This window comes from Zosterops lateralis (assembly GCF_965231275.1).
Source record: "Zosterops lateralis genome assembly, chromosome: 3".
Lineage (NCBI taxonomy): Eukaryota > Metazoa > Chordata > Aves > Passeriformes > Zosteropidae > Zosterops > Zosterops lateralis.
The window spans coordinates 28,668,311-28,695,598 of NC_139764.1; the positions used below are offsets into that span (position 1 = coordinate 28,668,311).

At 41.8% G+C, this 27,288-nt stretch overlaps 1 protein-coding gene across 1 annotated transcript; it reads left to right on the plus strand.

Annotated features, from left to right (window-relative positions):
* Positions 1-470: 470 nt before the first annotated feature.
* SLC4A1AP (solute carrier family 4 member 1 adaptor protein) lies at positions 471-17,131 on the plus strand. Its single transcript, XM_083856171.1, has 14 exons — positions 471-1,007; positions 1,682-1,865; positions 2,543-2,665; positions 3,517-3,577; positions 4,437-4,576; positions 4,702-4,862; positions 5,412-5,481; positions 9,144-9,333; positions 10,143-10,254; positions 11,350-11,596; positions 12,367-12,441; positions 13,451-13,521; positions 15,653-15,725; positions 16,877-17,131. Exons 1-14 carry the CDS (start codon positions 486-488, stop codon positions 16,924-16,926), a joined length of 2,079 nt encoding a protein of 692 aa, XP_083712297.1. The 5' UTR covers positions 471-485; the 3' UTR covers positions 16,927-17,131.
* Positions 17,132-27,288: the final 10,157 nt, after the last annotated feature.

Consider the following 27,288-nt stretch of genomic DNA (forward strand, 5'->3'; position numbering starts at 1 on the left):
CACTCGTGAGACGGAAATGGTTTCTGTGTGTAACAAGGGCTGGTGCGGGCCCAGCGGGGCCTCGCTGAGCGGGACCGGCGGCGTGGAGAACTGCCGGGGGCCGCACTGGATTTGCCCGCCACTCGCCCTTTCCCTGCCCGGGCCCGCGGCTGCCCCAAGCCCCGAGCCCCTGGCCCGCCCGCCCCCGCCTACCCTGAGCTCGGCTCCCTCCGCCCGCACCGCCGGAACTGCGTCCGGTCCGCCCCGAGAGCGGCTCCCCCGCACCCGCGCTCCGGCAGCCCGGGGCAGGGAAGCGCCCGCCTCGCCCGCCGCTGCAGCCGCAGCCGCCTCGCCTGCCGCCACCGCCCTCCCTGACTCCCCCCTCACGCTGCCCCGGGCCGCGCTGGGCGGCGGCGGAGCGGCCCCGGCACTGCTCCCTACCCCCGGCACCGCAGCACCGCGGCGCCCGTTCCCGGAGGACTCCGTTTGGGTACGGACCCGGGAAGATGGCGGAGGCGGCGGAGGCGATGGAGGCCGAGCTCGCCGCCTTCAAGCGGCCGAGCCGCCCGCTGCCCGCCGCCCCCGGGCCCGCCGATCCGGGCCCCGGCCCGCCTGGAGCCCCCCGCCCGGCCGCCGCCGCCCCGCCCGCACCGCGCTACGAGGAGCCGCCGTGGGGCAGCCGCCCGCCCGCCGGCTCCGGGTACGGGCTGGAGGTGCTGAAAGGCGGCGTGCTGCTGGGCTCGGTGCGCCTGGAGGACAGCAGCTGGTTCCTGGTGGGGCGGCTGCCCGGCTGCGCGCTGTCCCTGGAGCACCCGTCGGTGTCGCGGCACCACGCCGTGCTGCAGTACCGCGGCGCCTCCCCCGAACAGCCCGGCGCCGCCGATGCCGCCGGGTTCTACGTGTACGACCTGGGCAGCACCCACGGCACTTTCCTCAACAAGGCGCGGGTGCCGCCCCGCACCTACTGCCGGGTGCGGGTGGGCCACGGGCTGCGCTTCGGCGGCAGCTCCCGCCTCTTCCTCTTGCAGGTGGGTTCGGGCTCAGGCGTGTGCGGGGCGATAAAGGATGGCCTGGATCAGCCTCAGGAGTTTTCCCGGCTCCATAGGGTGGCTGCCCGAGGCGTGAGGCTGTCTGGGAACAGCCCAGCGCTGCCGGGGTGGTTTTACTGGGAGGAAAGCTGTGGGTGTCTGCTGCTGGCCCTGCAGTGAGGTGTGCGGGTTTCTGCTGATGTGCAGTGAGTGCAAAAGGCATTTCCCTCCAACAGTGTGATGTATTCGGAATGTCCTTCTGACAGTATGACGCCCCAGTAAATAAAGAACGAATATTTCTTTGTAAACGAGGGGAGTGTTTATTAGTAGGGACTTGGATTGCACATCGTGTGTTGCACTTCAGAAGCTGCTGATTCCTCAGATTCACCCGTGTAGTTCTGACGGGAATTTTTGCCTTTAGCCTTTTAATTACAGTTATATGTGAGATGGTTCTGGCTGCAAGTACACAGTAATGCTTATTTCTCCCTGCCCTGCGTTTGGAAATGCCATTAAAACTAATATATTTTGGAATGCAAACCGTAACAAATAATTCCACTTTTTGAAGAGCAGTGTAATGATGTGTTTATGTTATTATATGTAATCTGCATGCGTGTTGGAAATGCTTGCTTGGTATTTTTTAAAAACACTTCTGCTAATTTTCTGTTCTGACTTAGGGACCCCAAGAGGACCAGGAGTCTGAGTCAGAGCTAACTGTGACTGAACTGAAGGCACTACGCAAGCAGCAACAAGCAAAATTAGAAAAGACAATGTTGGGAGAGGACTCTGATGAGGAAGATGAGAAAGAGGAGAGAAATGAAAGGAGTCAGAACAGTGAAATGAGCTGCTCATGGGGAATGGGTAAGTGATGATGTATCGACTGACTGATATGCATTAGAAGGTCTGTAAGCCTGTTTTCACTGAATATTATGGTTAATGTTCCAACTGGCTGCCAAGAGTCACAATCCAGTCAAAGCTTTTGAGTACAAATTGATCCTTTTGCTGTTAAAAAGAAGAGTGTGTGACAAGCTAACATCTGATGAGCTCCTTTTAAACAGGAGGAGGAAATTTGATTATGCCTATAAAAGGCCTTGAAACTTAGAGATTAATGAATGCTCTTTGGTTTGCTCCTGTGATGATGTCCACACTTTTGCCCAAGAAGTGAAATTTGACTGATTGGGACTTCTGTGCAGTGTAGCTGTCTTTACATTTAAACAGGAAGTCCACATATTAGAGTTAGATTATAATTAATGAGCTTTTTGCAACAAAGCGAGTTGGGGTTTCTTGAGTGAAAATGTATAAGCTGATAAACCTGTGAAAGTACTGAAACTGACACTGATCTACAAAACTGAATCATATGTCGGAATAACTAATAGCAAAAAACCTATTTTTTTGATTGGGTACAGGAATAATAGACATTAAAAGAAGTAATTTTATGATATAGCTGCTACTTCTTTCAAACTAATGGAAGCTGAAATATACTGGTGTTGTCTTTCTGATGTGTCACGGGGTTTTTTTGGACTTTGTATGTCTTCTAGGTGAGGATGCTGAGGAGGATGAGGTTGAAGAGAACCCTATTGCTGTTGATTTTCAGGATGTTCAGGATGCCTTTTATGTGAAAGATCCTAGGAAGGCCTTACAGGGCTTTTTTGATAGAGAAGGTAATCTTTTCTTTTTTTTATTAAATGTGGGGGGTTTTTTTACTTAGCAAAGAGCTATTTTGTTGTTTATTTTTGCAGGGGAATTTAAGGTGTCATGTCAGAGCAAAACTTTTCTGTTACATTGTGGGTGACATTTTTTGTTTCGTTAAGTTTTGGTGGGGATTTGTAGTGTTTTTTTCATTAAAACTTGGTTCACCATTGTATATCTGAGACTTAGTTACTAATTCCTAAACTGCAGTGAGCAGCTTGTATTCCTCCGGTGTGACACTCAAACCTCCCCCACGCTTTGCAGCTACAGGGAAAAATCAAAAACCCTCAATTCCCAGACTGTTTGCTTTGGAGATGGCTGTAATCGTGTATAACTGTAAAATGGGGAAATGTGAAAGAGACAAAAGGCAATAATTAAGTGATCTAGAGTTTAAGTGGTTGCTAGGGAAACTTAAAGAATGTTCACTTACTTGTTAAAGTGAAAAAGCAATCTTCAAGATGAACAGTATCTGTGAATTCAGATTGCAAACTGTTGTTGCTTCAGCATCATGTACTTTATACATACAGAGACAAGATTAGGAACATGTAGTTCGAAGAAAAAAACCAAACAGTCCACTTAGAGATTTTTTGGTCTGAAAAAGCCTTGATTTGGAAAAAAAAACACCAAAAAACCAAATCAGCATAACACCAACCGAAGATCCCATGGCTTTAAAAAAAAAAAGTAAAGCAAAATCATGGTATGCAGCAAGAACTTGTTATCGCTTTTGTTTAGAAGAATGTCCCATGACATTCATCTCTGCTGTAAAGATTATTCCTGCTTATTTCGATTTTGGTCACTACATCAACTTTCCATTTTTCTCTAGGAGAAGAGTTAGAATATGAGTATGATGATCGTGGGCACAACAGCTGGTTATGCAGGATCAAGTAAGTACATCTCCATTCCTTTGGAACATGGAAGTTGACTGTTGAATTTACAAACAAAAGCTGTAGGAATTACCTGTTGTGTCACACTTGGCAAGGAAGCCAGCTAGATTTAGATGTAAGCCCTGATACTGAGACAGAAGTTCAAGGATCAGTGCCTACTTCAGTGTCTGTGCTCCTTTTTTGTTCTGACAGGATTTAGTTTTCCTAGAGGATGAAAATCGGGAAAACAGGAGTCTAGGTTCTTTCAGCTCCCCTTGTTTTGAGCAATATGTGAAATGGAAATACAAGAGAAGAAACTAGGAAACAATATCTTTCAATTCCTATTGAGAAAGATCAAAACAAGCTCAAATTTAATTCTACTGTGTGCCCAATTTCAGTTCCTGTATGGTATAAGACAGTTTTTGAGGGGTTCCTGCTAAAGGTCACTAATGTAATTCTTTTATAAGACAAGAGAAGGTGAGGTGGAAATTAACTCAAGAAGTTTCAACATGGTAATTGCTTGTGCTGCTTAAAAATCCTTTGTTTCATCATGGAAACTATTTGTTACTCATGTTGTATGGATACAAGATACTTGTACTTTAAATGATTCAGGGATTGACATTTAACCTTTTAACTTCTTGTATTTCCAATGGAATAAATAGAGGAAAAATTATTGTTTGGACCAGTGAAATACAAATTGACTTGCATGATTAGGAAATCATGCTTGTGTTTTGATTGGTTCTGTATGAAATGAAAAGTGGAAATATTTAACAGAAAAAAAGATTAAAATGAAGTGGCAATGCCATTGTAAAATATCTGAGTAACATCCCCGAAAAGCTGTTTGGATCTGAGCTGTTCTCTAATCCTTCAAACTGAACAGATTGCCTGTGGATGATGCATCAGGGAAGCAGCTGGTGGCAGAGGTTCTCCATTCAGGAAAAAAGAAGGAAGCAATGATACAATGTGCACTGGAAGCTTGCAGGCTGCTCGATGCTCGAGGAGTACTGAGGCAAGAAGCAGGTGAGTAACTGTGATCATTCTAAATGCCCTAAATTAGGGATTTGAGATTGCTATCTTGTATTTACTTTATTGCTGAGTGGTATGCAAATCATTTTGTTTCTTGCTTTTTCCTGTGCCTTTCTCAGTATCCCGAAAAAGGAAATCAAAGAACTGGGAAGATGAGGATTTTTATGACAGTGATGATGACACCTTCCTCGATCGAACTGGTGCCGTGGAAAAGAAACGACTGAACAGAATGAAGAAAGCTGGTAAAATAGAAGAAAAACCAGAGACTTATGACTCCCTGGTAAGAATAATTATTATGACATGTCAGAGTTACTCTCTCATGCCTGTATTATATTACGACTAAGAAGAAATCTTAGTGGATCATGGCAGTGGATGAAGGAAATGCCAGAACAGGATGCTTTTAAATTAGTTTTAAAACATTGGAAAATAATTCCAAGCTTTTAAGTCCACAGGACACATTCCAAAGAAATCTCTCATTCTGCTTCAAAGAATAAGAATTCTGGATTGACAGGCCTGTGACAACAATAAGTCCTACAAAGACAATAGGGTGTGAGGGATAGGAGGGGTTGGAGGGTTCAGTGGTGGTGTAACACTGCTGCAGAAGAATTATGCATACTGTCATGTTTCAGAAACAGTTTAAATAATTTTCTATGTCAAGAAATGAATAAGTTGTTTAGGAACAATCTAGACTTGTAATTTTTTTCAGCCCAGGAAGTCTGGTCAAAGCTCAGAAGTAGAAAAGTGGAAGTAATTTGATAGAATACTTGAGTAACTGCTAAAATGAGATTTTAACAAGATAAAGTCTTCTAAGCATGTTGTTTTCTCATAGGTCACAAAGCTAAAAGAAGCAGAAAATGAGCTTTCTGAGATAACAGAGAAGCTGAAGGTTTCAGGGAAAGGTAAGGAGTGAAGTTTATTTGATCACAGTGCTTTCCATGAAGAAAAATACAGAGCTGAAAATTATCTTAGGGATTTCTCTTTTCAGAGGTTTGGGGTTTTTTTTATGTCCACTTTTCACAAAGGGATAGGAAGGTTTGCAGGTCACTGAGCTAGCTTGAGAGAATTCTTAGAGTCTTTATCCAGTAGTTCATATACTCTGTTTATAGTCACTTGGTAATGAACTTTTTCCAAAGCAAGCAACGTCTAAGTTGAAGTAAGGTGGCAATTGTACAAGCTCCTGGAGTTCTGAGAGGATGAGTATTATTACTGTTTATCTGCCCATATTGCTGAAGGTGACCCAGTTTGAGGAACACTGTTTTTTCCACTCCCTTAAAAACCATTTATAAGGGAGGAGGAAAAAACTCACAGAAAAAGTAATATATTTTATTTCACTTTTCTCGTTGTAAACATGCTGTATAAAGGAAAGGTGGGAAAGAGAGAAATGTGGAGACAAAGCAGTTGACACTTAACCTGTCTGTTCAGTGAGCATGCCAGTACACAAGGGTGCCATGCAGGTTCTAGGATTATGCCTTTGTTTCTGAAGGCAGAGCCTTTGCAGGCTATTGATGGTATCTGTTAGTGAGTTATGTTTAAAAGCAGACTCTACCAGTGGCTGCATTTTGCTTTCTGTCACTGATGATGTCTCATGGAGTAAAAGGAAGGCAGGAAGGAAATGTGTTTAGGCTATTTGTTCACACAAAAACCTTTTTAACAGAGTTGCCATTAATAAAGCTGCACCATGAGTTTGTCAGCAGTTTCTCTCCAAGAAGCCTAGCAGCAGTGTGACAGCTGAGCTATCTTCTGTGCATTACATGGCTGTGTTTCTTTCTAGTTATTCACTCCACACTAAAACTCATTTATATCAACATTTTTGTGGGTAATTGATTAAACCAGATCCCTGTTCAAAAAGCAGTACCATTCCACCAGGTATTTGAACTGACGTTCAGTGTGTTTGAAGGGATTGTTTTCAGCCTTCTACTTTTGATAAGTAATTAGCAATTGACCAGCAAAAGAAGCTAATGCTTAGATTGTCTGAGAGGAGTAATTCCGAGCTTTCGTATGTTCTGATACCTTTGTTTCTACTGATACCATTTCTCAACAAGACTGTGAATTATATTGTAGTAGAGACTGGGTAAAGGGAGAGTCACTTCATTTTTATACTTCTGCTAACACCATATAATGCTGTAAGCCCCTTCCCCACCAAAACCTGGTCATGCAATTCCAATACATGTGTTTTTGTAAGTTGCAGGTGGTTACACGGCTAGTTTAGAGCCTTGGAAAAAAGTGCAGTCTTGGCACTTAATGAAGTGCCACTTACTTGGCACTTACAGAATCATTCAGTATTGGAATTCCCTAGAACTAGACCTGGGTAAAACACACATAGCAAATACCGCATTAATCAGCTGGTTTGTTTGGGTGTTTTCTAGATCCTTGGGTTTTCTCTTGTTTGAATGCTTTAGGTTAATCACAGATGTTGAGAAAGCCAGGAGCAGGGTTATTGACCATGAACATTCTTACCAATGTCATGGGCTGTCCAGCAAAACTGCTGCATTACATACAGTTCTGAAACCTTAATGCCCTTTTGTTTGCTCTAGAGGATTATTTGGAGCCTAAAGACAAGAGTAGGTGCAGCAGTGAGTGAATGACAGGCTAAATTGCTGACTTCTTACCAAGCACTTGGAGAAATTAAGTAGTTGTCTAAAAAAGTAGAAGTTCACAAATTGTTCCCTGGGGTTCTTCAGAACTAATTACTGGTGGACTGACTTGGTATCTCTCATTCACTGATGCTGCTGAATCAAATATATGGAGCTCTTCAGTCTCATCTTTGGTTGCCTGTTTAGGAAAAATATCAATAAGTTGATGGTGCAGTAAATAGCTCTGTAGCTTTTTGTCACTGGGATATAAAGTATAATAGACATGATTGATTCACCTTCTAGTAATGTCAGATTTTACTTCAGTAGTGTAGAAAACTGCTGCAACAGATCAGGAATGTTAACTGTAACCCTGCAAGCTGAACTAGCTAGTATGAGGCACTGTTGGTGGAATCAAGCAGAGAAACCAATTTGCAAGAGGGGACTCCCTCAGCATCACTCACTGACTGAAGCACCTACACCACTATGCAGTACAGCAGCAAGCTCTGCATTTAATTGGGGAGCTTTAATTGTTCTGAAGAATATGATTACTCACTAAACCACATCTTTGTAATTTGATTTTCAAATCGAATTATCATTCTGCTCAGCTCCTGCCTGCAAGGAGGTTCAGACATTGTTAACAATACTTTTTCATTGCTGGTTTTTATCTTGGTTTATATAAATAGTTGTGATTTTAAAAAAAGAGTATTTTTATCAGAATTTCTTTTATGACATGTTTTGTCATCATTTATACTTGCATGGCAGTGGATGCGACAACTGTTTCTTATCTTTTGAAGCCTATTAATTCTGTATATCTTTGAACAGTTACTGTTGTGGCTTTCATACATCTTCAAATGGTAAATTATGTTTTGTTTTACATCAGAAACATCCTTTTGAATTGAATCCATTTCTAAATGCGAGTCTTATTTGACTTTCCTCTGATTACTTATGTAAAACTGCTCAAATATGTACTCTTTAGAAAACTTAGTCTGTTTTATTTTTATGCATTTAAAATTTCAAGTGCTACTTAATTAGCTAAAGCTGAACTGAAAATAACTCATTGATCAAATAATTGCACTTGTGCATATATACAAAAACACTTATAAGGCAGAAAATACATATTGGATTTGCCACTTTTCATTTAGTATTTAAAGGCAGAAAACTGTCAAAAGACTTGTTAAAGTTCTGGCAAGAACATTTTTTTTTTGTTTGCCTCCAGGTTATTTTTGAATACCATATAACAACTTCTGAAACACTGTTCAAGCCAAAGAAAGGCATTGTTCTGTATCTTGTTTGGTTATTTTAAATCCATATATTACAAGTCTGTATTTCTTTTTCTTAGTCATTAGAGATTTAGTTTTACCTCCTGAGTTTTATTTTAATTAGTCAAATATCCATAATATTGTTAATATTTTGAAATTAGGTGGAGTAGAAACACTGTCATTACTCTTTTTCAAGTTCAAAGCCGTTTTCTTGCAGAAAATCTAGTTAAAACAAAGGCAAGTTCTGTGTGATTGGCCTAATGCAAGAAATTTGGTTTGTATGCACTCTTTCAGGCAATGTTGGTTGATTTTGAACTTCGCAAATGTTATGACATAAACATTCCAGGAAAGTCAAAATTGGATTCCCTGTGGAGTGGCGCAGGTTTTGGTGTGGCTGGGATTATTTTAGTTTGTCACTACAAAAAAATCACTAAGCCACTTTTTTAGGGAGAGCAGATCTAGAAGTGAGATGAACAACCAGGAATAGCACTCACAAAGAAACATTCTGTTTTAAGAGAGGCTTTTTTAGGTAAGTGAATAAAGTTTACTTTCAGGCTTTTGTTAGGCTTCCATCTTTCCAGGCCTAGCAACCTCCATTATTTCACAATTCAATAGGAACTCACAAAGCCGATAGTTGTTCCTACGTACCTTATTCTCTAAAGGCAGGACCTGATGATTATAGTTATCTCCCCACCATAACGTTATATATCTTCCTTTTATCTTGCCTAGTCCAGTCCCATCCAGCAGCTCAAGATTCTTTGGATGAATTCATGACTGAAATAAAGTCAGGATGCACGTTAGACAGCGTGGCACGAAAGAAGCTTCACTTGCGGACGTTTGAACTGAGGAAAGAGCAGCAGAGACTGAAAGGGTTAATAAAGCTTGTCAAGCCTGCAGAACTGCCTGAGCTGAAGCCCCAGTAAGTCTTGGTGAAAATATAGAACAATTACTTTTCCCCTTATTTTTATCCATGGGCAGTTGTGCAAGCCCAGTAAATGGGCAGCTTTCCAATCACAAAGCAGGACAGCCTTCCAAACTACCTGGTCTCTTCATGGAGCTGCTGAGCCCCTGGGCTATTGCAGCATCTATGGCTGAGGGAGATGCACAACCCTGGAGTGAGACCAGCCCAAGCTCAGGCAGGATGACATGGGTAAGGGAGTGGAAACAGAGTGTTAGCTTCTTCAATTTTTTTCCCATTTGCATCCAAAAGGAACTGAACAATTTTACAGATATTATGCACAACATGAAACCCACTTTCACTCTGTGAAATGTATTTGGAAGTCAAATGTAGTGGCTGCTCAACTAATGTCTGGCACCACCACTGCAGAAAGGTGTGCGCTGGGTTCATCTTTTATTAGTGGCAGCTTGATTAGAGAATAATAACTTAATTCATTTAAATTAAGGTTTTGCCTCTAAGTGTGTTTTTATATATAAATATGTGTGTATGTATGCAGTTGAATTTAAGGGAGTCTGTGATGCAGAGGGTTTTTTCCTTGTTTATTTTTTGCTTCCTGTTGTGGCATGTGTCTGAATCCTACAACATATATATAGGATGGTGGAGGCAACTCCTGCAGCATCTTCCTTGGATGCTGCAAGTGGGAGAGAAATAAAAGGATTTTTATATATCCACTTCTCATAGGCAGACCTTTTTTTTTTTTATTTATTTGTATATTTAAGATTTGTTTAATACTTTGTATACTGTTTTCCTTTGTGTCTATTTTTTATTAGGGGTGGGAGTAACAGTCTGAATGCAGAGAACAAGCCTAAAAAGATGAACCTGCCTCTTTTTGGTGCAATGAAAGGGGGGAGCAAATTCAAGCTGAAAACTGGAAGCCTAGGGGTAAGTTGGACCTGTAAGTGTTGCAAGTCAGTGGCTATTTGTGGGACCACCTTCACAGGCTGTGGAGGCTGTAGGTGGCAACTTTATCTTCTCACATGTATGGAAACAACATGGAAGTGCAGCTGTGGCAGTGGAAGGTGCATGGGCAACGAGCAGGGGCTGTTGGATGTCGTTTGCTGCCAGCAGTTGCCATTCTGTGTCTTTGTACAGCCAGTTTCCTGGGGCACAGCTGTGGTCAAAAGGCAGTGGATCGAGAGAGGCAGTCTGGGGACATGAGGCTGAACCTCAGCAGCCAGTCCTTTACTTGTTTTTCTCCATCTTCATAGCCAAGACCATATCCATGATTGACTCAGTTTCCAGTACCCCTCTTATGAAAAGATTGCACTCCTTGTTTATGGACTGGACATGTTTTTTCATCTTCCATCTCTACCAATAACTTTTCCTTAAACGCTAACTATTTGCCATCCTGAGAATGTTTCCTTGCCAGCTGTCTCTGACAGTAGTGCATGTACTTTCTGCTGTAATGAGTATCTGTGACATCTGCCTCTGTCTTGGCACTGATGAATTTCAGCCCTCATGAATTTCTTTGTGAGGCCAGCATGGTTTTTGCTCCACAAAGGTTCATCACACTCTGAGGGTTGCTAACAACCTCCCAGAAATGGCTTAAGAAAAATTAGCAAGGTGGCATGATCAGAGGTGTTTTGAAAAAGCAAAAAGGCTTTAATTAAAGTAAAAATAACAAACAATACAAAACAAAAGAATAAAATCTGTGCACAGTGCAGGGTGGTCCTTTGCACCTGCTGAGACATCCCAAAAATGCCCCGAGAATCTCCGTGCTCTCTCTTAAGTATACAGCGATCTAGGAGGGGTTTTTGGCACGCTCCCCAATAGAAAATGGCTACATTCCTTGAGGAACAGCTCAAGGGTCCAACAGGTGCTTTTGTCCTGGCACAAGGCCAGTTACGGTGAGAGGAGCATAGAAGTTTCTGGTTCATCTTCCCTATAGGTTCAGGGGTGAGGCTTAAACTCTTTTCCTAATAAGGGAACACCTGCTTGGGTGAACACTGCAACAATGCCCAAACCTTTGTCTTGCAGAAGTTGCCTGTTAAGCGTCCAGACATCCCTGAAAGCTTGTTCAAAACAAAAGATGATGGACCAGAGGAGGAGGAGGAAGAGGAGGAGGAAGAAGAAAAAATGGAACAGCAACAAGACGCAGATGCAGTAAACAGCAGAGTGTCAAACATGGAAATGAAAATGACAATAGAGAAAGAAACAGGGAAAGAAACTCCTGCTCCTGATGGCTCTCCTTGCAATAACAAAAATCTAGAATCCCTTCAGGATGGTAAATCATTGTCTCTGATTTTTCCAGTAATGAAGATGAGTCTGTTACTGCTGAATTTTTAAGAGCTATGTGAATCAAATGTTTGAGTCACACATTCTCCAGCCTATATATTTTTCCATAGTTTTTTTGCCATGACTCCAGAGTCTGTGTGGCAGCAGCTGAGTTTCACATGATTTTAGTTGAAACTCTGCTTGGCAGTCAGTTTTGCATGCCTTTTGGTGAAATAGAATAAATCTCCTGGATGTAAGGAAGTCTATTTTGATAAGCCCTGTTTCCATTAAATTGATTGTCCAAATGAAAACAACTGCAATGTTTTGTTGGCAGTAAAAGTGGCAAAATAAGTAAACAAATGTCTGTGCAAAATTTCAGATCCATTTGCAAGGAGGAAAAGCAATTTCAGAAGTGGTAATGGAAAGGTAGCTTTGAGGTATCTCCAATCCCTCCTTTTCTGTATCAGCCTGATGAATTTGAAAACTCAGTAATGATGTTTCTCAGTGAACAATATGTTTGATAACAGAAAGCTACTTCTAGCTTTTTGGCTTAATGCTGGACATGTTGCTGTTGAAAAGTGCTTTAACAGATCACAGAATTTTCTATATTATATTGCACTGGGCTGAGTGGATGAAATAATTTGAAAGACTTTTGAGAGAAGAGTTCTTCCTGAGACAAATGTAGCAAAGAGTTCCCTTTTGTACTTGGTCTCAGAGATGCACTCTGCTCATCAGAGCTACTGCAGTGCCCACTAAGCTCTTCTTTTATTTATGTTACAGGGGTTGATTTTCTGCCTGAGCCAAAGGTACTGAGGAATGAATCTCAGATGGGACCCTCAGAGGAGAAATCCCAAGGTGAACAGTACAATACAGACTATTTTGTAACAGCATGTGGGTTTAGAAACTGACTAAAGGACTTATTATCTTATGTGGGTCAAAGGAAACTGAGCCTAATCTAGAGCCTAAAGAATCTAGAATTGAAATGAAAGATTGTGTTTCACTTGGGAAGTGGTAAGTGTATGGTAAAGACTGGGCACTTCCACTATATTGCAGCTGTCTTTGCTTTTCATAGTTATTAACTGTTTAGAGATCTTTGTTTCAAAGAATCAGCATGAGAAGAAGAATTAATTTAGGAGAATATGATGATGCTTTTTCCTCCGTTATTCTCTTGCACTAGCTCTTAACACTACAACAGGACAAAACTTTCTTTTATAAAGTGACAAATGCTACATAACATTAAGTAATAATTTGCTGGTGACCTAGATAATGCCCCTGCACATATGCACAAAAATCACATCTCCAAAATGAAGAATGTTGGGGGTACATGGAGATTTTTATGACCTTTCCATTTTTTCATAATTCAGACTCCTTAGAATCTGTCCTCATCATCTCACCCATTGAGAGCCATGAGAGTATCAATATTTCAAATATTAAGTGGCAGAAAATCAAGGAATTCTTTTCACCCATCAACTCTAGTTTGGTGTTTGTTTATTTTTTTAAAAAGCAGATTGGTCCTGCATATTTGCCACTCCTTCCTTTCTAAATCAATCACTGCAGTGATTACAGAGAGTGTCTTTTAGAAAATAAACATCTTCCATTAACTAAAGTTAATATTACAGAATCACTAATAGAGGGTCTTATTATCAAACTGCATTAGGTTACATGATTGACAGTGTATTTAACATAAGTTAAATCTAGGGAAAACAGTTTCAGCAGTATTATTCTCAAGTATGAACTGTGGTGCAGTGAGATATCTTGGATTTCCCTATGGATGTATTAATTTTTATGTGAACTTCCTATAAGTTTATATCTGTAGAATTTGTCATTTGTGCTGTGCCATAAAACAATTCTGCTTTCTTCCCAGCATCCAAGGCAGTAAATAAGGAACCTGAAGAGACATCTGAGAAAGTTAAGAAAATCAGTAGCTCAAGCAAGGTAAGTTACAACACCATGACTCCTGCAGCTTAAGAGGAAGTAATTTCTAGGCTCTTTTTTAGTGAAATAGTAACAAGTTGATGGAGTCTAACTTGGTCACAGTAGTGCTTCTCTGCTGAGACCCAAATGTGGAACTATATACTATATACTATATACTGCCATTGAACACAGATTTTGGAATAATAAAAAGGTAAAACACAGCATTTCAGGCATGCCAGAGGCTCTCTGTTCAATCACAAAAGAGGGGGTTTTTAACCTTTTCACTTGGCAGTTAGTAATTGCTGTTTCTCCTGTATCACAGGTGTTGTAGAACAAAGGTGCTCTCCAGGCATTAGAATGTCAATGCAAAGCTTTCCTTGGAGAGTAGCCTGGGAAATACATATTGGCTGGCACAGAACACACTGTACTAAAGCTGCAGTTAGTCTGTGTCAAACCTCATTCTTCCCTGCAAGATGGGAAAGAGATGAGTTTGAGAGATTAATGTATTTAGTGATAACTTCATTGCAAAAGTTGAGTGGTTGTACCAGGTAATGTTTCTCCTGTGCATAAGATTTGTATTAAAATGTAAAGTGTGTGAGCTTTGCACATTTTGGGAGTCAGTCAGTTGTTGCCTTCCTGGAGCTGGGAAGGACCTTCTCTGACAGCCTAATGATTATTGTGAGGCTCTTCCCTTTAGAGGGCATCCCACCCATCTGCTGGCTGCCATCAGAGGAGATGACTGTACTTGGTGGACCATGAGTTCTGACCACTGGGACAGTTTCTTTGTGGGCACCATCTAATTTTAGCCCTGCAGCTCTTAGTGAACCTCAGATCCCTGCATCCTGTGTGTGCTGACTGCTGCTTTGTTAGTCCTGGCAGAGGACCCAGGGGTTGGGTAGGCACAGTCCTCAGAACTGGCTTTTGTTGCTGGCCTTGCTAAAGATGCTAAAGAAATTGAGAGTTTATTTATGCTAGTAAAGCCCAAGTTTGACCACTTTTATGAATATGGGAGGACAAAGCAGTTTTTCATGCTGAGGCAGTCAAGTCAGCACCTCTCATCAGCAGAAAGTTTGCTCTTGCACTGAGCATTCTCCAAATGCCAGATGGCTTAGATGTATTCTTTCTCCCATCACAAATCACTTTTTCCACATGCTGTTTCTGCCTTTGGGCTCAGATCTTGCATGGAAAGTATCGATCAGAAGTCAGCTATTTTCTTTTTCTTTTTAATATTTCAATAACTTTGAATCATGTAAAACTGGAAAAACAATTTTAAAGTGATTGTTCACAGGCCATATTTAAAAGCTGTACAACTCTGCAAATCTAATGTTTTGGAAAACCTTAATCTTCAAAAAAAGCTGTTTTAGGTATTAATTTGGGGATGGAAAGTTATTGAGGGAATGAAAATTTGTTTCAACTGCATAACTTGAGACTGTAATTATGCTACAGAGTAATGCAAATCAGTGCTGAGTAACTTGGCATTATTTTGAGCTCTTAAGACTTGCACTCTACAGTTTTATGACTTTTCAACCTGTATTTGTTGAAAACAGAAGTTGTTGAGAAAATGATGCTGATGTGGCAAAACTTAAAAATCCAGGGGTGAAAAGTACTGCTGTGCCAAGAACTGCACTGCAAGTGACCTGTTGTGGTTTGCTTTAAGATTGCAAGATGCCAGCAAGACCTGAAAGCAATGAGTGTTCTTTTCTTTTTGAAAACTAAGTTATCCTTATGTAACACCAGTTTGAAAGTCACCTTAAACCCAAAGTTTTCAGTGGTACTGTGCATTGAAATCAGTAAAACACCTATTGAAAATCCTACTCTAAAGCTTTTCCCTGTATAAAGAAATCCTCTGTCAAATGACATCACCAAACATTAGGATTAAACTGTCCAGAAGTGGACAGGTTCTGTTTTGAGGGGGAAATTGGACTGGATGACCTCCAGAGGTCCCCTTTTAACAGCATTTTTATTAGTCAATGACTCTAATGGAAATGAACTGGATCTGTTTGAGGGTTTGATCTTTGTTCTGTATTACTGTTTTCATCCCTGACTCTTGTAGAAATAACCCTAACCTCTCATTATCTGTCTCTGAATTAGTGAGAGATTTAGTGGCTGTGGAGGAGTACGGGACCTTAAAAAATCTGTCCTCTCTTTGCAGGTCCAACAACCTTTTTTTTCCTCACAGTACCCAGATGATGACCCAGACTACTGCATATGGATTCCTCCTGCAGGTATTAACTATTTCCTTACTGGTTGTAGTCTCATAACTCAGGAATCTTCCTAATAAGTCATCAAGATGTCCTTGTAAGTCCTTGAGAAAAAGCTAATTGAGGAATACTTTACTCAGAACCTGATGTTTTGTGGCATGTTATGCCCCATGTTTGTTGTATGGCCATGCAATACTGTGAAATACAGAACATAGCTGGAGTAACTTCATGGCAATGGAGAGATACACCTGAAGTTTGTTTTTCAGTTTTGTAACACCTGAGAGAGCTAACTGCATTCACACATGGTGGTGTGATAACCTAGTTGAAAGACGAGCTCAAACCTTCCCTAGGGATAAATGCTCCAGCAACGTTAGTATTCTCACTTTCCACAGAAGTCTGTGAAAATCCAAAAATGCTTCTTTATAGTTTTTTGCAAAAATCATTGGAATACGAACACTGGGTCAGCTGTTTCAGAGAAAAGTCTTGCTGCTTTGGTGAAGGCACTGAATAATTGATGCAACATATGTTAAACTAGAATAATTTTTTAACTTTACTTCCAGGGTGTTTTTAGCTAGATGAAGTTATTTTTAAACAGGGTAATGAATGTTCAGTTCCTCAAAAATAGAAAACTTATTTTAGTGCATTGAGGTTTTCAGAGTAAGTTCAAAGCTTAGCCTTCACTTGTTAGATTCATTACTGTAATTTTTGTAAGGCTGTTGCAAGGTTATGTAAATAAGAATAAATTCCACTGAAGAAAATTGTAATCTGGTGAATCATCCTTCAGTGAAAAGACTGCACATCTCTGACATATGAATCCACAGGAACAGAATACTGGATTCAGTAACTCCAGTCTGATCTAGGATAGTTAAGCAAGCTGTGTCCATAAGAGGGAGCTCTTTATTTTGGCCCTGCCTGACAATAAGTAGTCAAACATTCCTACTAAGCTGGCACTATGAGAACTCCAGAAAAAAACCCAAACAAAATAGCCACAAAAACAGGAGTACCTGATGTAATCTTAACACTGTTTGTAAAATTGAAACGAATTGTAAGTATAAATGAAAAGACACATATTACACTTTTTATCCTCTGTACTTGTATGGTTGGTGCTGCCTAGAGACTATTTCATACAGACATTTCTCTTAGGAATAACACAGCTCTTTCTCTTCATCCATTAGGTCAAAGTGGTGATGGCAAGACTCATCTCAATGAAAAATATGGTTACTAAGCTTCCAGTGCCCCAGAGTATATCTGAGGCTTGAAGGACTGCTCTGTTTTGGACTTTCTCACTACACATTAAGTGACAGATAAGAGACTTGAATTTTCAGATGCTGTTTAAATTCAAGGGCATCAGCAGCTGCTCAGGCTCTTAGCTCTCCCTGTGTGTCCTCTGTTTGTCTTCTAGATACTTTTATAAAGTAAAAGCCCACACATACTTCTGCCTCTTCTTTCATTTTTAACCTTGTTTGTTTGTTTTTAATTTGGCTTGAAACAGTAAGCTCATTTTTCATTTTGTAAATAAAAGTAGACAAAAGTATTAGAAGAATACACCTCTGTATACTTACAGACTTGAAAAAAATTATTCATATTGGGTTTATGCAAATAAAATAAGAAATATTACTGGTTTGTTTCTGTGGCTGCTGTTCAAAAATACTGTCATGGTAAACACAACCTAAAAAAGAGTGACTTACATTTTGAAAAGAGAATTGTTTTCATTTCTCCCTTGTGCAGTTGTTGGAATACCTGGTGTGGAGTGGACAGGAAATGGTGAGTGTACAGTGTTATAAAGGCCTAGAAATGCCAAAGAACTGAAGAGTCTGGCACTGCTTGAGTCGAGGGGTGACAGAAGAAACAGATGGAAGGATATTCTGGAAAAGTCCATAATGGAGCCTGTTCTTCTTGTGTCATAAAACGAGCAAAGTGCCATCTTAATGTGGTTCGAGGCATGCCTGGTAAATAGTCTTTGTCTGGAGGAATCCCCTGAGTAGCTCAGGATTGTTCTAGAGCCTGTGCTGTGGTAAAGGCAAAGTCATGCAGGATGTGAGGGTTTAAATAGCTGTAGGCACAACTATACAGGGGCAAGGAAAACTAGAAATGGTAGTCTTGCAGATCAGGGATACACATACTTCGAGGTGCATCCTCACTGATAAATCAGAGGAGGGCACATCAGAAGCTGGGGTGAAGGGATAACCATACAACTCCTTACTTAACAGGCTCAAGCTACAAAACAGCATCTTTGCCTGTAATCTGTAGCATATGTAGCAGGGTTTTGTCTGCATCTGCACACCAGGCTGGGCAGCCTAAAGCTTCCTGCTTCTGGCAGAGGCATATCTTTATGTAATCCAAGGAAAGGCTGTTGCCTCTCTATTCAAAATGCCAGACCTCATAGGTTTCACAGCTGTAGCCCTTCCCCAGAGTCTTGTTCAGTTCCAGAGTGTACCAGGCAGCTGCAAGGGAGTTCATTCATCAGCAGCAGGCCTGGCAGGTTTCAGACAGAGAAAATAATAATTTGTCATTCATGTTCATGAGAAGCACTGGGGCAAAGAGCCCATGTAAGCATACCTTTATTGTTACCATCCTAAAGTAGGTGGTCTTTGTATCTTTTCATCAGGGGCTGCTTTGTAGTACAGACAAATGGCACTGACCTGCTGCCAGAAAACATCTCTGGGGATAAGGGCCTGGACAGTTTGGTCCTGGCTAAGACCATGAGCTCCCCATCTGTTTCTTTTCATAGCAGCTCACTTGTGCTGCCGTCTGAATCTGAGGGTAAACCCTGCTTTCCATTAGGTCATCCATCTTTTGCTTCACTGTGCAACATGAACACCCAAAGGCCATCCCCACTAGATAGTTCTAGTCATTTTCATGGTGGCACTTGATAAAACCATGGCAAAAGCACCCATTATATTTGAAAGTTGTTGTCCTCCCATCGATGATCACTGTGCCACCCCAGAAGCAGTTTCTCACTTGATACTCAACAGCTGTGTAATGCATGACAGGCTTGAATGTTCTCCTTTTGGGCCAGGTATGTATGTCATTTGTCAAATAATTTTCTCCTCCAATAAAAGCTATAAACCAGTACGTGGATATGGGAGTAGAGGTCACCATATTACACAGAAAGGGATCTACACAGCAATAAAGCCTCACCTTTTCCTCAATTTCTTTTCGTCCACTGTGTGACAGGCCATCACCATAATCTTAGCTCTGTATGATCTGCAGGACTCCATCCAAATTTTTACATCTTGCTGGAAACGTAACTCAGCTCTTCTGCAAGTCAAAGATCTCCTGATGGTCTGTGTACATGTCAAGAATTGCTTTTTTTCCTTAAGCACCACACTGTGCAGCCTATAATAATCCTCTTGTGGAAGAGGGCATGTGTAAATCTGATTTTAAGCTGTGTTGAAAAAAATGGAGGAAATAATTTTTGCAGCCCTTGGTATCCACAACTTAGGGAAGACTGCTTAATTTCATGACTAAAAAATGTAAAAATCTATGAAAATGAAAACTCTGCTTGCACATCAGTTTAACACCCTGGGTAATTAATTGCAGACATGTTTTTTCTTTCAGAAGCTGCCTGACAATGGAGCAGCCCTCATAGCCTGTGGCGTTAGAGAAGCATAGCCCTCAAGCTTGTGTCATTAAGCAGCTGACTAAAGTCCACGTGTCTCCTAAAGCTCCCATTCTCCTTCAATTTTCTTTTGCATTCCTTCATCCCATGGGGCATCTGGCACTCCATGGCAAAAATGTAATTTGGACCATGCATGGTTTCCTGCATATCCCATCTGGAGAGGAGAGCCCTGCCTTGCTCATGGGGTTTTGATCCCAGACATGGAGTGCTGCTGCTGGCTTGTGTTACAGGCCAGTTCCTGGCACAGATTGCACTTCCAGCCTTACCTTTTTGGTGCTTTTCCACATAAAATCAGAGCTCATGCAGCAGTCTGCAGCTGGGGCATCTCCTTGTGGCAGTGTGAAGTGCATGGTCACACAGCAAGCAGAGCTGGCAATAATATTTACAGCCATGGATGTGATTATAGGGTGTATGGCAAATCTCAGAGATGTTTCTTGCTCCAAATTCTTTTCCTGACCTCCCTAACCCCACAATGATGTTCGCTGCATCAGAAGAGGAAGGGGCCCCTGGGATATCTAGAACCATTCTTGGCTTAAGGACCCCCAGCATTTTTTCCATTCAGAGAGGAGGATGATGAGTACATTACCATGCAGCAGGTCCTCGAACAAAGAGATCCCACTCAGCATCACCTTCCTATGCCTGGAACACCCTGGTTTTCCATGGAGCTCTCTTGCTCTGCTCAACAGTTCCACACCACTCCAGCCCCTCACTGCTAGAAGCTCTCTGAGACCTCCAGCACAACAAAAGAACCATCACTGGTGGGTTTTAACCACACAGAACCAATTTTTGTCTGACATTAGAACTGATATAGGCTGTGGGGTCCTGTGTTCCCCACTCCCAACAGCTTTTACTGTCAGAGTAGTGGGCGGAAACCCTGGTCACACCTCAGTTCTCTCTGACTTTGCATAAGCATAATGACTCAGTCTGAAACTTTTTTCAGAATTCCTATTGCTTAAGATAACAGCAGAAGACTGCAGTGGAAGCTGTGGGAAAGATCTGAGCAACACCACTAGGATCAGACATTTGGAATAAGTCATCAGAAACTTGCTCTGTGCGCTCTCAAACAAGTGCTTTGTGAGCTTCATGCATCAGTACCTCATTGAAATCACCAAACCTCTCCTTTTCCACATGCTACCTCACCCTGAACCTCTGGAATGACCATTTCCAGAACTGTGTTTGCTCTGTGGAAGCCACAGATCAGGCTGATGTCTCCTCTACCATCCTCTTTACATTTGAAAGTGGAGGTAAAGGACAGACTTTCAAATACTCACCCTGGGGACTTGTTAGGGCAGCTGCTTCCACCATAAGCAGTCTGACAGGACAGTCTTGGCTGTGTGCTGGGTTTTCTGTCTCATGTTTGATCCACAGAGCAATGGATAAGGAAAATTGCAGCAAAGGCTTCATCTCAGGCATAGCTGTAAGGTCCCCCCTGCCAAGGGCAAGTAGAGCTCATCCCACCACCTGCCAATCTCTGTGTGGCACCTCCACATCAGCACATCAGTTTGCAAAGCTATTTCTTTCCAAATTACTTGGTGACTTAGACCCAGCACTGCTGCATTTTCTCTCCATTTCTTCCAAAAACACAGATTAGAGCAAATCACCTCTAGATGGAGCCCACGATGCACAGACTCACCATACCTGAGGTGTCCTGCGACCCAAGGAGGAATCCCAGCTGTTCTGTGGTTGTGGTCCCTGAAGAATGCTTCCTCTTACTTATCTAAGGAAAACTAAGGCTACATGTAACACTGCACTTTTTGGACCAAAAAGAGCATTCAAAAGGTTATTCAAAGCACTCAAAGGAGCAGAACACCTATTTGATTACCTCCTTGTCAAACTTGTGTTTACCGCATTAAAAAGCTACAGGACACAGAGAGATGTCATTAACAAGCAGCCCATCCTGTAGCAGCTCACAGGCCCTGCTCTAGCATTCCCAAAGTGATTGTTTAAAGCTGCTGTCTCATGCACAGAGGGCACAATTAGCTCATATTTTCTTTGGAACATGTGTTTACCTCATTATCATACCTACTTTCCACTGCTACAAAACTTCCAGTTCTGTACTCACCTAATATATACTCTCAAATTTATGAGGCATCAATGCCCTACGGCCCTTGAGCACCTAATGTTTGGGCAGCTGGCTGCAGTTCTATTCATAAAGAACATATATTTTTGATACCTGTGTAGCATCACATTATGCTGTTCTGAGGTACAGAATACACACAGCATAGCTGTAGACTTGATGAGGGGGGACATTTTCTAGGTTTATTCTTTTACATTCTGAAAATGAAATGCTGTCTTAAGCGCTCTCACTTTCATTTTCAGTGAAGTGAATGTGAGGTAAGTTATTAAAAATGTTTTTTAAGTCAAAAAATCAAAATCTATATATCAGCCTGATTTGCCTAATTGTGCTTTTAAATTGTGGAAGTGTTTTGTTGACTGTGCAGCTGTGTGGATGTATATGCAGGTGCATGCACACTGTCAACCATGAATACATTTCTTTGTTCTTCTGCTTTGACCCATTAAACCACTTGAAACGCAAGTTTATTCTTTTGCTGGATGCAGTCTGCTGAAACTGCAATCTTACAGCATGGCAAGCAGCTCACCTGTTTATGCTGAGTACCTGTTTCTAATCCAGTTTCTTTTAACACCCAGAAAAGAGACATGTAGGCTAAGAACAACACATGATATGAACCCACCTACAGGTGACTGCTCAAGGGAAGTCTAATGGCAATTAAGCTCCTGGAACAGCAGATCAAAATTCATCTGTGCTGGCCCAAGCAATGAGGGTGCTTGGATACACACTAGATGTTGCAGCAGCCCTCTTGTTAGAAGGTAAAAATGAACCAAGGTACAGACTTTTTGTTTATCACAGCATGAAAAGGGTCCTGGTTTATTCCTCTGCACAGCTCAGTTGTCTTAACTCCAACTATTCTCTGACTCAGGCTGCAGCAAGCTCCTACTGTAGGTTTCCTTTCCAGCCTCTGATTGCTGATTATTTCCTGCTGAAATATGACTGCATGTAGTAGTTTGCAGATTCTGACTGCAGACTTTACCTGGCTAGACTCTGACTGCAGGTTCCAAGAGGCTCTAACTGCAGACCCAGACTGACCTCACAGCAATCATTCTCTGTCCCCAGGATCCTTCTTCACAAACCTCTCCTTCATGCTCCTCCAAAATGATCCTCTCCTTACCAGCTCTTTTATCTCGCTCATCCTAACTGGCTATAGCTGTTACTCATCAGGGGCAAGGCTGTATCCTTAATTAACACAGCTGTTACTTGTTAGGAGTGAGGTCACCTGTATTCCTTTCTCCTACAACTTAGAAGGCTCATCAGCTCCCCCAGACCCAAGGCAAAGTGCTTCTCTTGCTGTATGGGTCATGTTTATACCCCTGTATACAAAGGTGTTCTTGCTGAAGCCTTGACTCAGCAAGAGTATGGCCAATAGGCAGCGTGTGCAGTACTTTGGTATAAATGCAGTACGTAGACTCTGACAAAAATTGGTGTTCATGTAAATCAAAAATCCTCATGTATACAGAAGTTTTTAAGAACTGGCATGTGTAATACAAGCAGAGCAGAGTTTGCTCCAAAAAGGCAGTTCCTAAAGGGAAAGATTTATCCAGTGGCTTCTTTGAGTTTCTTCTGTTTGCAAGTGATCATTTTCTCTTCACACAGAAGCCATGGACTAGCAGTCACCTCTTGAAGCCGTCCCTTGACAATAGCTTTCTTGATTTAATTTGATTTTGTGTCTTTTCTCACATTAGACTGTTTTGCTGCTGTTACTGCTTCTCTGTTCCATTGTTGCTTTTCCTGTATATTGAAGTTAGTTCAAGCTTCAGTTCCATGGGACAGGACATTGCTGTGCTGAGCCTCTTCCTTCATCTTCATTCTCGAGCCCAACTCTACTTACCCATAGGGCAAAACACCCCTTTCATACTCTTGTCTTGCTCCTGAGTTGCACAAAAGGGTTCTGCTGGGAGTTTAACTTAACCAGAAACCAGCCTGAACCATGATTTTTTTCCCCATCTATCAAGCAGAAACTGAATCTGAATTTGTATTTCAAAGATTTGAGAGGAGCCTCCAATCCCAGTAGAACCTGAAGCAATTTCTGGTGTTTGTTTTCTTTTGGGAAAGTCGACTGGGGAACCCACACACACCTGTCTCCTAGCTGCTCCTTTTATTTGGATCTGTCACATCTTTCATTTTTTTGGGGGTTCTATCCAGCACAGAACAAAGTGGGCAGTATCAGTGGCTACACAGGGTTTAGCTCCATGCTGTGCCCTTACCTCTGCCAGGAAGGGCTGGCTCCTGCTGTGGCAGCTGTCCTGGGCAGGAGCTGTGTTTGCCATTCAGGCAGAGCTGAGCAGGCTGCTGCATCCTGAGCCAGCAGTATGAAGTGGCACAACACCAAACAACCACTGCCAAATTTCTCCCTTCTTATTCTCCCTCATCAGAGAGGAGTCAGGGAAGAGCTGAGATCTGCTCTTATGAATTTCTTTGGGTAGGAAATGGCAAAGTTGTCAGCTTGTGATGGGGTGGGACAACACTTCTTTGCAAAAAAACAGAGGATTCTTTATCTGAAATCTCATAACTCATTCATTCATACTCCTATTCCCCAACCACAAATAATAACCCCACTCCCATTACACCTCCTCAAACAGCAATTCAGGCTGCTCCATGACAGCAAGGCAGTAGTAGCATCCTAATTGCTCTTACATGTGAGGGTAACTATAATGGGTTCTGTGGTGGAAAGATGATTTATTTTCCAGTGTTGAAAGCACAGCTGTAAGTACACAGACCTTCTCTGTGCTTTCTCCTGAAACAGCTCCCTTGGCTTCTCAGGTGTCTTGCCGCAAGACAGATGAAACCATTTTCTCCCTCCAAATTAGCAGAATTGCCTGAGAACTGTCATCTGCTCTTGCAAAGCAGTCAGACAAGGAGACATGTTGTGAAGCACTGATGCTCTGCATGTTCTCCTCGACTGCTCAAGACACACAAACAAGTATTAAACAGTTTTGGCTCTGGACCAAGCAGAATCAGCTACTGAGATTGCACCCTGACCCACTCCCAGCTTCTGACTTCCTATGGCGTTTAACTCTTGCTGCCTGACACATCCAGCAGTAAAGTGTGGCTAATTTTACAGAAATGCAGCTGCACTCAGTGAGTGCGATCTCCCTGAAAGATACTGGCAGTACATGTAGGACTTTTGTGAAGAGCTTCGTTAGCCAGGTGCAACCAAGTGTCTCCTCCTCGTGGAGATGGGGTTAGTGTTTGGAGTGGGAGGAAGAGAGGGGAGGATGACAAGAGCTCTCTTGTGTAGAAAAGGGCAGAATTTGAGCTGTGTTTGAAATTACTATAAAAAAGCTTTCTATATAATTTCATGGGCCACTGAGAGCAAACAGGCAGAAAATACAATTTTATTATGGCAGAAAAATTATGCTGGTTAGCTGTTGTGGCACTGGAGTAACTAAAATCCTCTTGGAACCAGCCCTGGTTGTTCTCCAAAGACAAATGTGAAGATGTGCTCTTTTTAGAGTAATGGTGAGAGGTCACAGCTCTGACTCTGTGATTGCTTTCATGTCATTAAGTTAGAAAAGCATGAATGAAAAAACTTCTACCATCCATTAGAGAGAAAATTGGCTGGGAGGTCCACGGGTACAGATAGATTAATCTCCATTTACCTCTATCAGAAATAGATTCTGTGCCTGTGAACACTAGCCATGTATTTCCCTCTAATCATCCTTTCACAGGCTAGGTCAAGCCAGCTGTGGTATATTTCGGGGCAGAAAAACTATGAAATCCTGAGCAGCTTTCCCTGTAAGAAGATTGTTTCACAATCAAGCAGCTTCATCATTTTGGCCTCTATGCTGGGAGATAGTTTGGCCTCATTCTTCTTATGGCTCTAAGCCCAAGACATATGCAGCTGTGCCCAAGCAAGTCCTGTGTCCAGCAGGATTTAATGATAGCTCATCTCCAGTCCTACACTGATGATCTGTGGTGGCTACATACAGAAAGAGAGGCAGAATATCTACAAACAATACCGAGTATCTAAAAACAATATTGTTATCTTGTTTAAAAATTATACAAAATCCCCAGCAAATTGGATTGCATTTTTTTTGTATCCTGCCTCCTCTTTATCTAGAAATTACCAAAATGTGTATGACAGTAGGGTTAACCCAAACCAGTTGAACTCTTTTAATAATGGCTCATCTTTGTTTCTAATAGCTGCAAAGACCTGCTTAATGTTCTGCTGTGCTTTTAACAAGCATCCAGCATCAATGGGACTTCATTAAAGAGAGTTGGTGTTTTTACTGTAGTTCTTGCTCCAATTCATGTTTTGTAATAATCATGCTTTAAAAGGAAAGAAATGTCATGTCCCAAGCCATGAGGGGGGCATGTGTCTAAATAATACAAAGGAACTGGAGCTGTGTGACAGCAGGAGAAGGAAGGAAATGCCAGATCCTCCCCACAGTTGCTTGGAGTTTACTAGAAATAGGAATAGCTGCACTGGCCAGAGCAAGACTCCACTTGCTTGTTATCTCTCAGATGCACAAAGGAAGGACAAAAGAAACCTTGTGTGTGTGTCTGTGTGCATATGTGTGTCTGTGCCCAGATATACTCATTTGTGTGTATGTCAGACTGTCCTCTGAGGTGCATGGGGGTAGGACAGAGGCAGCAATCACAAGGTGCAGGAAAGAAAATTCCAATTCAATACCAGGAGAATTTCTTCACATCTGGAAGGGCTTGGCACTCAACTGGACAAGGGCCTGAACAATCAGGTTGGGCTGTCTTTCCAGGAATTAAACATGATCACCTCCAGAGGGGCTTTCTGGCCTGAATTATTCTAATTCATACACATGTATATACATACACATGCACATTCACATATAGAGTTTTAAAGTATATGGAGATAGATATGTGCATGTATGTGGGACATTCCCTCTTCATATTCTCTATGGAAAAGTGTGACTTAACCTGTTGGCTAGTTGCACTGTTGGCTGGTCTTTTCAGAGAAAAGAGAGAAGATCTTTGGGACAGAACCTCCAAACACACATGTTCAGCAGTGCTATTCATGCAAATTACTCCTGAACTGAGTAGGGTTCTTGGCACAGGCCATCCTCGTGAAAAGGTATGAGAGACCTGTTTTAGAACTATAATTTACAGTCAAACCAGAGAAATCATGCTACAGAAGAGATTCCCTGGCTAGGTGACCAGTTAAGATACTGGACCTTTCTCTTCTGAAACTGAGCAAATATTTGACCAATGGATAATTATGGATGCTGTGCAACTGGAAGGTCAGATACTGGGGAACCTGATGGTGACCTTTCTTCTGTAAGGAATGATAGTGGGAAATGAACACTGTGTGTGAGGGAGTGAACGGGCCATTGCGTCTTAAGCTCTGGTTTAATAGGATCCTTTGGATCCTATTACCTTTTGCACAGAAAGTTAGTTTATTTTTACATTCTGCTTCAGCCTAAAGCAATTTATAAGTATTGTTCTTCCCCTTGTGAGTGGGTGGGAAGCTTTTATTTCAGAATCCTTCAAATAACCAGATTCAATTTCACCCTCATAAATTTGATCTCCTGCACACATCCCCTTACTAAATAAGCAAATATTTTTCCTAAAACCAGTTTGGCTTATTCCTAGGTTGACCTTTTGTCAACAAAACATGAAGATATTACCATGATTGGAAAAACTTCTCTCAAGTCTATAAACTGTCAAAGAAAAAGGGGAGAGAGGAGGAAGGAAAGGCTGGAGCATAGAAACTTCATTTCAGTAATGTCAATTGGGCAACCAAATAGCATGAATCATAAAACAGTAAAAGAGGCAAAGAGACAATGTGTGAGCAGTTATTGTAGCAAAAGAGCTGGTAAATCATTGTATATTTAACAATCTGTCCATTAGGCTGGGAAATAATATTTCACTTAGTCCCATGGCACAGCCAGGGGTTTTCCAAGCATCAGGCTGGG

Coding starts and splice junctions, on each gene's coding strand:
- SLC4A1AP (XM_083856171.1), top strand. CDS start 486: ATGGCGGAGGCGGCGGAGGCGATGGAGGCCGAGCTCGCCGCCTTCAAG. Junction 1,008..1,681: donor CCCGCCTCTTCCTCTTGCAG/GTGGGTTCGGGC, acceptor GTTCTGACTTAG/GGACCCCAAGAGGACCAGGA. Junction 3,578..4,436: donor AGCTGGTTATGCAGGATCAA/GTAAGTACATCT, acceptor CAAACTGAACAG/ATTGCCTGTGGATGATGCAT.